This window comes from Solenopsis invicta, chromosome 2, assembly GCF_016802725.1.
Source record: "Solenopsis invicta isolate M01_SB chromosome 2, UNIL_Sinv_3.0, whole genome shotgun sequence".
Classification (NCBI taxonomy): domain Eukaryota; kingdom Metazoa; phylum Arthropoda; class Insecta; order Hymenoptera; family Formicidae; genus Solenopsis; species Solenopsis invicta.
Window position 1 is genome coordinate 25,512,715 of NC_052665.1, and position 10,927 is coordinate 25,523,641.

At 35.2% G+C, this 10,927-nt stretch overlaps 1 protein-coding gene across 2 annotated transcripts; it reads right to left on the minus strand.

Moving 5' to 3' along the window:
• Positions 1–967: 967 nt before the first annotated feature.
• Positions 968–10,322, minus strand: LOC105206644. 2 transcript variants are annotated; one of them, XM_039446205.1, is made up of 9 exons: positions 9,679–10,322; positions 9,062–9,308; positions 8,452–8,609; positions 8,264–8,341; positions 7,369–7,537; positions 5,941–6,044; positions 5,418–5,858; positions 1,227–1,461; positions 968–1,146 (listed from the first exon to the last, which is right to left on the minus strand). In XM_039446205.1, the coding sequence occupies exons 2-9, from the start codon at positions 9,303–9,305 to the stop codon at positions 971–973; spliced, it is 1,605 nt and encodes a 534-aa protein (XP_039302139.1). In that variant the 5' UTR covers positions 9,306–9,308; positions 9,679–10,322; the 3' UTR covers positions 968–970. The 2 variants fall into 2 exon arrangements, with proteins under 2 accessions (XP_039302139.1, XP_039302138.1); XM_039446204.1 differs by having other exon boundaries at positions 9,062–10,322.
• Between the last annotated feature and the right edge of the window lie 605 nt (positions 10,323–10,927).

Below are 10,927 nucleotides of genomic sequence, written 5' to 3' on the forward strand. Positions count from 1 at the left end.
GTCGCGTCGATCCTGCTTGTTTGTTACCGCCAATCTGACGCCAGATCTTGTCAGCACGCGGTGCTCGATTTCTGCTGCCAGTCTGCCGTCAGATTGTGTTGCGCAGGTTGTGCTTGATTTCTACCGCCAATCTGACAACAGTACTGTCAACACTATTTGTTCGATTTCTGCTGGAATTAAATGCCAACAGTTTCTGTTCTATTTCTGACAGCAGTTTGCTGACACCGCAGATATTGCAAAGTCTGTGTGAAATCTATTGCCTTTCTAGCAACAGAAATTGATAACGGACTCTCCGAATGATCTGTTCGTTCACGTATGGCTGACGGGGTAAGTAGTGTTTGCTGTTATTTATATAAAATTATCTAGATAATTTTATATAAATTTTTTATCTAGATAATTATCTAGATAAAGAAATGGCTTTATCTTATCTTTATCTAGATGATCAGAATATAAATTATCTTAATCTTATCTTAGATTTAAAAAAGTGTTATCTTTATCAAATTATTTAAGATAACGTGTAGTGGGATTAATATTCTAAAATTGTAAGTCTCTCAAGATAAATCATTGTCTAGTAGTAGTGGAGACGATGATTTTTTTCGTGAAATGGACAAAAAAATTGCCATTTGTAACTCGGCAAATCCAGTGATTAGTAGCAATATTGAAATACTTTTATATTTAGAATCTCAATTCAAAAAATTAGAATCTCTTTCATCCCTTACGGAAAAAAACTGGTGGCACTATTGAAATGACAACTATTAAAAACTATTAGTACACACTACATCAATAGTAATTTCGCGCACTGTTGGAATTTGCACTAATAGTGTAAATTAATGCTATTGATACAGTGTGCACTAGTAATGTGCACTAATAGTATGTACTAATTATTCAATAGTTGTCACTTTAATAGTGCCACAAGTAAGGGATTCTTTTGGAATATAAAGATGTGACTAAAATTGAACGTTCACAGTTTTCAATAAGAACGATATATTTCTATAGAAATATACAATATATTTTTAATTATAGCTGCACTTTTCTTTATTATTAATCCTCTGTTTCGAGGAACTGCATTATTGCACTTCTGCTGCACTGCTTTCCGAAATATTTTTTCGAAATCTTTTTCGAATGGAAACTTGTTCTTAACGTATGCTGAAAGCACATATATTTATCAGTTTTGAAACTCTCAACTACGTGAAATCAATATTGCATTGTATACATTATAACTTTACCTTTCATAGCTTCAATTTTTACTGTGTCGAGTTTCTTTTTAGCGGCTATACCTTTTTCGCAATGAAAATTTGCCACAGTTCCTGTAAGCGAAGAGGTAGCTAACTCCTCTTTTGTAAATAATAAAGACATCATCTCGCATATCAACTTAGAGACAGACGTGTGATTGCACAAGGAAAGGCGAGTGCTATTTACTATACAAGGTATTGGTCCTCCAAGGTTGACTGTCTTATTGTCCTGTTAAATATTTTGTACAAAATATAAAATTTTTATATAATTATTAAATATTCATACCCAAATAATGCACAGAGATTCTGAGTATATATAATTTCTATTTTAAATAGCATTGTAATAAAATATATATATATATATATATACACTACTCAAAAGAAAATAGGGAACACTTTCCAGACACCAAAAATTAGGCTATTTTCAAATGACTGTAACTCGGTGAAAAATCATCGTAGATAAAAAATAAAAAAAGCATTTTGAAGCTTGGAGATCCAACTTTAACGCTCTATCAGCAGATTTTCAAAATTCTTTTAACTTCCTTGTCTTATGCAGTAAAAAAGCACACCCTGTTTTGTTCCTTAAAATTTCGTATTTTTGACACTTTGCAGCTCGACCAACAAATTTTTTTCGAACAATTCAAGTAAAGCTTCATAAACTACAACATTTTGCCTACAAAATGCTTTTTTTAAAATTTCTCTACGATTTTTTTTTGACCGAGTTACGCTACTTTGAAGCTAAACTTGCATTTTTTACAAATGATATCCGTACTCCGTGAAAAATCATAGTAGACAAAAAATCAAAAAACCATTTTAAAGCTCGAAGTTCCAGCTTTAACATGCTGTTAATGGTTTTCAAAAATTTTCTCAATTTCTTAGTACTATGCCCCAAAAAAGATACACTGTTTTTTCCTTAAAATAACGTATTTTTAACAGCCTGTAGCTCAATAAAAAAATTTTTCTCGACAAATCCAATGCAAGTGCCATAAAGTATGACATTTTCTCTACAAAATGCTTTTTTTAAAGTTTTCTCTACGATTTTTTTTGACCGAGTTACAAGACTTTGAAGATATACATTTTTTACAGTACATTTTTCCGAAAAATGACGTCTACCGCCGACATTAGCATTACCCAATGTGCACCACGTGGAGGTTGTCGGTCGGATTTTTGCACATCGTGTGTGTGTGTGTGAGTGTGTGTGTGTGTGTGTGTGTGTGTGTGTGTGTGTGTGTGTGTGTGTGTGTGTGTGTGTGTGTGTGTGTGTGTGTGTGTATGTATGTATCACAGCAGAGATAAAGACCCCGCAGTTCGTCACTTCTGCAGTATTTAATGACTCCAAACCCTCTCTGCTGTGTGTATGCGCTCGCGCGCATGAGAGTTCAATAGTGTGTATTTCCTCCTCTCTGATCAATTACTGCTTGCAAGCGTTCTCGCATATTTATACATCTTGCAATACGATCTTGCGGAATGTTGTGCCAAATTTCCGTTAAAATTTCTCCCAATTCTTCTAAATTTCGCGGCTGTTCCTCGCGACGCCTTAATCGTCGTTCCATTTCATCCCAAATGTGCTCGATTGGATTTAAGTCCGGGCTATTGGCGGGATGATTTAACAGTCTAATTGCGTGTCGTTGAAAAAAACGTCGCGTTATATTCGCCGTATGAGGTCGAGCGTTGTCCTGCATAAAAATAAAGTTCCGACAGGTTCGATTTAATAGCAAAACGTGTGGTCGTAGAATATCGTTGATATAACGAACACCCGTCATTGCCGGAGGTGGCAGGATCACTAGATCACTTCGTCTTGTAAGTGATATACACCCCCACACCATCACGGAACCGCCGTTGTAGGATCGTATTGGCATAACGCAACGTCGATCATAGCGTTCATTTCGTCGATGCCAAGTACGTATACGAGCATCATTGCCATAAAGGCAAAAACATGATTCGTCGGAGAAATATACATTTCTCCAATCCTGTGAACTGTAAACATATAGTCGTCTTAGTCTAAAAAAAATCTCTTTTTAGACAAAGATGACCATATGTAAACATTGCATGCTCAATACAATAAAATTTTGTTTAGTACGCCGGCGATTCTCGCAGTGTGATAAGCGACACGGAATTTTCAAAATGCCGCGTAGACATTTATCGGCCGTAGAAGTTGCACGCATAATTGCGCTTTTGCAACAAGGTTTTAGTATGCGTTATGTGGCGCAAGATATTGGTGCATCTGTGTCCGTAGTGAGTAGAGCTTGGTTACGATATCAAGACACGGGAAATTACACGAGACGTGAAGGTAGTGGTCGTTCTCGATTAACGACAAATAGACAAGATCGAGCCATTGTTCGTTATGCATTAGAAAGACGAATAATTACCGCAAGAAACATTCGTAATGACATTCATTTGCGCCATGTGTGCGAACAAACAATTCGCAACCGTTTGAGAGAAGCCGGTCTTCGTTCTCGTGTTCGTGCACAAGTACCAAGACTCACACTCGTACATCGCCAAGTACGTTATCAATTTGCGCGCGATCACATAAATTGGACCGCTAGGGAATGGAGAAATGTATATTCCTCCGACGAATCACGTTTTTGCCTTTATGGCAATGATGCTCGTATACGTACTTGGCGTTGACGAAATGAACGCTATGATCGACGTTGCGTTATGCCAATACGATCCTACAACGGCGGTTCCGTGATGGTGTGGGGGTGTATATCACTTACAAGACGAAGTGATCTAGTGATCCTGCCACCTCCGGCAATGACGGGTGTTCGTTATATCAACGATATTCTACGACCACACGTTTTGCTATTAAATCGAACCTGTCGGAACTTTATTTTTATGCAGGACAACGCTCGACCTCATACGGCGAATATAACGCGACGTTTTTTTCAACGACACGCAATTAGACTGTTAAATCATCCCGCCAATAGCCCGGACTTAAATCCAATCGAGCACATTTGGGATGAAATGGAACGACGATTAAGGCGGCGCGAGGAACAGCCGCAAAATTTAGAAGAATTGGGAGAAATTTTAACGGAAATTTGGCACAACATTCCGCAGGATCGTATTGCAAGATGTATAAATATGCGAGAACGCTTGCAAGCAGTAATTGATCAGAGAGGAGAAAATACACACTATTGAACTCTCATGCGCGCGAGTGCATACACACACAGCAGAGAGGGTTTGGAGTCATTAAATACTGCAGAAGTGACGAACTGCGGGGTCCTTATCTCTGCTGTGATACATACATACACACATACACACACACACACACACACACACACACACACACACACACACACACACACACACACTCACACACACACACACGATGTGCAAAAATCCGACCGACAACCTCCACGTGGTGCACATTGGGTAATGCTAATGTCGGCGGTAGACGTCATTTTTCGGAAAAATGTACTGTAAAAAATGTATATCTTCAAAGTCTTGTAACTCGGTCAAAAAAAATCGTAGAGAAAACTTTAAAAAAAGCATTTTGTAGAGAAAATGTCATACTTTATGGCACTTGCATTGGATTTGTCGAGAAAAATTTTTTTATTGAGCTACAGGCTGTTAAAAATACGTTATTTTAAGGAAAAAACAGTGTATCCTTTTTGGGGCATAGTACTAAGAAATTGAGAAAATTTTTGAAAACCATTAACAGCATGTTAAAGCTGGAACTTCGAGCTTTAAAATGGTTTTTTGATTTTTTGTCTACGATGATTTTTCACGGAGTACGGATATCATTTGTAAAAAATGCAGGTTTAGCTTCAAAGTAGCGTAACTCGGTCAAAAAAAATCGTAGAGAAATTTTAAAAAAAGCATTTTGTAGGCAAAATGTTGTAGTTTATGAAGCTTTACTTGAATTGTTCGAAAAAAATTTGTTGGTCGAGCTGCAAAGTGTCAAAAATACGAAATTTTAAGGAACAAAACAGGGTGTGCTTTTTTACTGCATAAGACAAGGAAGTTAAAAGAATTTTGAAAATCTGCTGATAGAGCGTTAAAGTTGGATCTTCAAGCTTCAAAATGCTTTTTTTATTTTTTATCTACGATGATTTTTCACCGAGTTACATTCATTTGAAAATAGCCTAATTTTTGGTGTCTGGAAAGTGTTCCCTATTTTCTTTTGAGTAGTGTATATTATTACAATGCTATTTAATATATATACATATATAAAATTATTTTTACCTTATGTTTGTGTATTGCATTTGATTGATGGTCATCCGAGGACTTCATTTTATCTGTTGCATGGTTCGATTCGTGAACGTGTTCCAAATCATGTACATTGACTGTTTTTGTAGCGACATCTAAAGTATCAGGGAAGTCTTCCGATGTTTCTAAATTTTGTGATACCAGATTATGTCCGGATGTCAAAGATGTTGATTCACGTAATAGTGCTGATTCACGAAACTCTGTAGCCGATTTTTCAGACAATTTCAACTTATCGCTTAGATCTAATTCCCTGTTTTGAACTATCGATGTAGGCGATGCATCGGTAGCAGATGATTTCAATTTATTATTTGGTAGATCCAACTTGTTGATCCAGATCGGATCAGAGTCTAATGTTACTGCAGGAGGAGTGTTACTTCGCTTACGTTTAATGATGCAGTTACTTGATGCTTGTACTTTCTGCAAAATAAATTAGAACAATTTATGTTTTACACTACTTACAAAACGATATAATGTAGATATAAATCAAAATTACATATACCTGTTGCAATTCATCTATCTGACGATTGAAAGATTTGGTTGTCAATGTTACAGATTCCAAGTTAGTCATGAGATCTTTCATCATTTTATCCATCTTTGGCAAATCTAAAAAAATGATATATATACTAAAGATCTTGTTAAGAGGCTTAAACAACTCAGAATTAACAAATTATTGTTTTAAGTGCTTTTATTGCTCAAAAATACATATGTGTGTGTGTGTATATATATATATATACAGGGTGCGAGAAAAGTTCCGGGACGGCGAAATATCTCGAAAACTAAGCATTTTAGGAAAAAGTGTTTCAGACAAAAGTTGTAGGGTTTAAAAAGATCTATTTACTGATCTTATCAGTTTGACCTTGGAAGGCGTCGCCAAGGTCAGATCGAAATTACATTAACTTTTTTAAATGGAACACCTAACTTTTTATTGCATATTCTTGTAGCTTATCTCGAGACCTTTCCAAAACATTACAAGAAAGTTTATTTTCGTTGAGTACTTTCCGAGTTGTGAGGCTTGAAAGCTACAGTGTACTGTAGTGTGGGTCCAGCCAGTTAAGGCAAGAGTGGCGTGTGGGTCCGGCCAGTTAAGGCAAGTGTGGCGTGTGTCCGGCCAGTTAAGGCAAGTGTGGCGTGTGTCCGGTCAGTTAAAGCAAGTGTGGCGTGTGTCCGGCCAGTTAAGGCAAGTGTGGCGTGTGTCCGGCCAGTTAAGGCAAGAGTGGCTGGACCCACACTACAGTACACTGTAGCTTTCAAGCCTCACAACTCGGAAAGTACTCAACGAAAATAAACTTTCTTATAATGTTTTGGAAAGGTCTCGAGATAAGCTACAAGAATATGCAATAAAAAGTTAGGTGTTCCATTTAAAAAAGTTAATATAATTTCGATCTGACCTTGGCGACGCCATTCAAGGTCAAACTGATAAGATCAGTATATAGATCTTTTTAAACCCTACAACTTTTGTCTGAAGCACTTTTTCCTAAAATGCTTAGTTTTCGAGATATTTCGCCGTCCCGGAACTTTTCTCGCACCCTGTATATCTCCAAAATTGAAAAACGCTAAAAAAGTATCATAAGAAATGTATTTGTGAAGGAATTATTAACGTTCCGCATTTATTATAAATCTACTTATTTGGTGAATTGCAGGCAGTGCAATAAAGTAATTTGACTAATTATAAAAGAATTATTAAGATAAAAATTATAGAAGTTTATTTAATCTGATTGCATGATTTGAGCTATATGAGAAATTATGAAAACTTTGAGATACTCTGAATCTGTTTTAACCATTACTAAAGTTACATAAATATGTAAGAATTGCTACAATTATACATACAGTTCAATCTCCATTGTTTTTCTCATTTAACTTTTCATATGTAACGGAACGTTTGATTTGATTTGTCAGTATAATTGAAAGAAAAAGAATTCAAAAATACCTTCGTTGACAGACCGTAACCTGCGCAATCTTTCATTGTCTCTTCGCAATCTTCTATTTTCTTCTTGTAACACAATGATTGTATCTGCTAGTTGCGACTTCGATTGTTTATGAACGGGAGATTTATCGTTTTCTTCATTACATTCATTATCATCGTCCACATATTCACTCTACAATAGTATGAAATTATATCTCAAAATTTTGTTATACTACTGTGTCCAAAAAGTAAGGTGACATTGCAATTTAAATCTCCCGCGCGCACGGATTTGGAGGAATAAAATTTTTTTTAGGTTGGTAGGACTGTCTTTGACATCCAAGAGAAGCAACACGTCAAAATATCCATTAGTGTTTGAGATACGCATTGTTTTGTGAGTTGCTAAAAGTGAATTTCTCGTGGCGAAACAACACTTGGTTTTTGCACCACGATAATGCACCGTCACACACTGCGCTGATTATTCGTGATTTTTTAACCATAAACTCGACTAATATCGTTCCACAACCACTGTATTCACCTGATTTGGCTCCATGCGACTTCTGGCTATTCAGCAAACTCAAGCGGCCGCTCCGGGGACACCGTTTCGAGTCGATAGAAGAGATTCAAGCCGCTGCGAAGAAGGAGCTAAAGGCCATTCCTGAAATCGATTATTACAACTGTTTCGAAGATTGGAAAATCCGTTGGAATAAGTGTATTATATCAGGGGGGGATTACTTTGAAGGGGACGAAATTGATTTGCAAGAATAAATAAAGAATTTTCGAAATAAATGCAATGTCACCTTACTTTTTGGACATAGTAGTATATATTTCGAATGAAAAATCTAAAGACTATTAAATAGAAGAATCATATGTGTGTATATACATATATATATATGTATATATATATATTTAAAAAAGTAACCTGTGACGAGTATTTCTGCTTGTTGTGTTTATATTGTTTTAAAAGATTTTTCCCCTTCTTTACGTTTAGAGTACATTTCTATAAATAGAAAAACATTGGTTAAATTAAATAAATATAATAAATTAATTTTTAGCATAACATTTTTTAAAATCATTCATATTTAATTATGTAAAATAAATGTTATATACCTTTTGTTTTGATACTGCGCTTTTTTTTGTTTCTTTTACTTTTGATTTGTCAATATCTGTTGTTTGTTTTCTTGTGAACTGTTTCCTATCATGTTTATCAAGTTCAATAATACCATACTTTTCCAAGTTATCTCTAATTTCGCACATTTTGACCCATTCTAAAATTTTATATAATCTTATTCAAATCGAAAATGATTACAATTGTTTGACAATTGAGACTCCTTTTTGGAGATAAAACTTTATAAAATCTGCATAAGAATTTGCTTCAGTATAAAAAACTGTGAACACTAATCATAATATATTAAAATTACAAATTTTTTACAGACATCATTCGTTTAAAAAAAAAATTATGCATGTTTACAATAATTATAGCAATTTCGTCATGAGTAATTTTAGTACTAATTGTAATATGAAGTATTTTAAAGTTTTCACTACTTCGTTATGAACAGCAATATAAACACGCCATTACATAAAACTTTATTCAAGTACAGAATCTACTTTATACATTAAAAAATTTGATACAATACCAAAGTACCATAATTCTGCAGACCTTTTAATTGAATTTTTATAGAAATATATAAGCTATTTATTATTCAATAGCATTGCTTACCTCCATGTGCACATAATTTTGTTACAACCACCTCCCACTGACAATTGGTTAATTTTTTTTTCATTGCTGTTGTTGGGCCTATATCGCAGTCTTTTGGCCATCGAACTTTCACTAGCGTTTCGTGTTTAATTATATCATCTAATTCAGTAACTGTAAATTTATCTTCCAACCATTTCAAATATCCAATAGCTATACTATTTTCTTCATTTGGAAACTCACACACCATATATTTTTGGTCGTCCATTATCTGTAACATATACTCTGTATGTAAAAATAAAATACAGAGGCATTTCAGTATTACAACAATGCAAGTATTGACAACATTTAATTATTGAACTGCATACGTTTGACATAGACAACATATTCGCAGTAGCTCGCAGCTAATATTAAAATAACTGTTTTGATCATTTGAGGTTAGTTAACTAATTGAGGTTAGTTGTCTATGATTGTTACATTTATTAAAATCATATTATAGTTCTTATTTCGAATGTATTATGTGAAGAAAGAAAAGGTTGTGTAAAGATCACTTTTAACTACCCGCAGATGCTTTGAAGACCAAGCCGTTCTACACATTTATATCGTTCTAAACGTGTAAACATCAAGAATTCATTACTTACCTAAAGCAAAGTTGATGTAAGTCGAAAAACAAATGTTTGTCAATATACTGGCACTAAATCCTACAGAAAACGAATTTGCTGTTCTGATAAAATCAGCATGTTCACTCGCATATTCGCACAACAGAAATAGCCGCATACATGCAGAGATCGCAATATCGTGGCCGCTGGTAGTATTTAGAACAAATGTATTATACACAACGAGTGCATTCCATTTCATGCATGATGCGTTCATGCATCACTTCCAAAGCACCTTGTGTATGTACAACACTCTATTCTTTTGTTTTAATTGCTCCTACTCACTGAACGCGGAAACATTTGCCGCGCGGTAAGAAACAAACGCGATAGCCAATCACTTTAACTTTTTCTGCACAGCGAAAGATGATTGGCTACCGCGCCAACTTGTACCGCTCGGCAATCACGGCTGCGTTTGAAAACATCATCCGAGTGCCCATATATATCATTTTATCCTTATTATTCACCGAGTATTAAATAAAGATAAAAAGATACGTAGTGGCAATGGATGATGTTTTCGAACGCAGCCCATTATTGAGTCTAGTAGATAAAAGCCATAAATGTTATTAGTAGCTGCGATATGGATCCTAAGGGCCTCTTTTACCAATCTAACTGATCGATTAGTCTATTGGAATTAACCAATCGCATTATTTGTTATGTGAAATGACAAATGCGATTGGTCAATTCTAATGGACTAACCGATCTGTTTGCTTTAACAAAGATTGGTGAAAGAAATCCTCAATTAGATTGAATGCACATAGGACGCGTCAACGCGTTACGCGTGGCGAGATAACCAATCATTCTTGCGCTTTCTTAATTTTTTTCATAAAATAGAAAGAATGATTTTAATAGTGTTGATGAAATCCACCCATTATGCTGCTTTTAGCTTTTAGGCTTCTTTCATATGAGACGTAATTTGCATAAGCTTATAAACTTACATCAGCCAAACAAATCGTCTCACTATCATACACAAATCTGTCTAATTATTTATTGAGACAATTTGATTGGTTGACGCAAGTTACGTTCTACATGAAAGCAGCCTTCATAATAACCTTTTGTGGAAAAACACGTTGATAGCTATCGTTCGAATTTCCGCGGCTGGTGTATTGCTGTGTTTATGTCGTATGCCAGACTATATTTCTTCATATGCATATTCGTGTGTAATTACATATACAAAATGGATGAGGATAATAATAATGTATTGACTAGAAGAGGGGGTAATACTGAAGGAGACGGT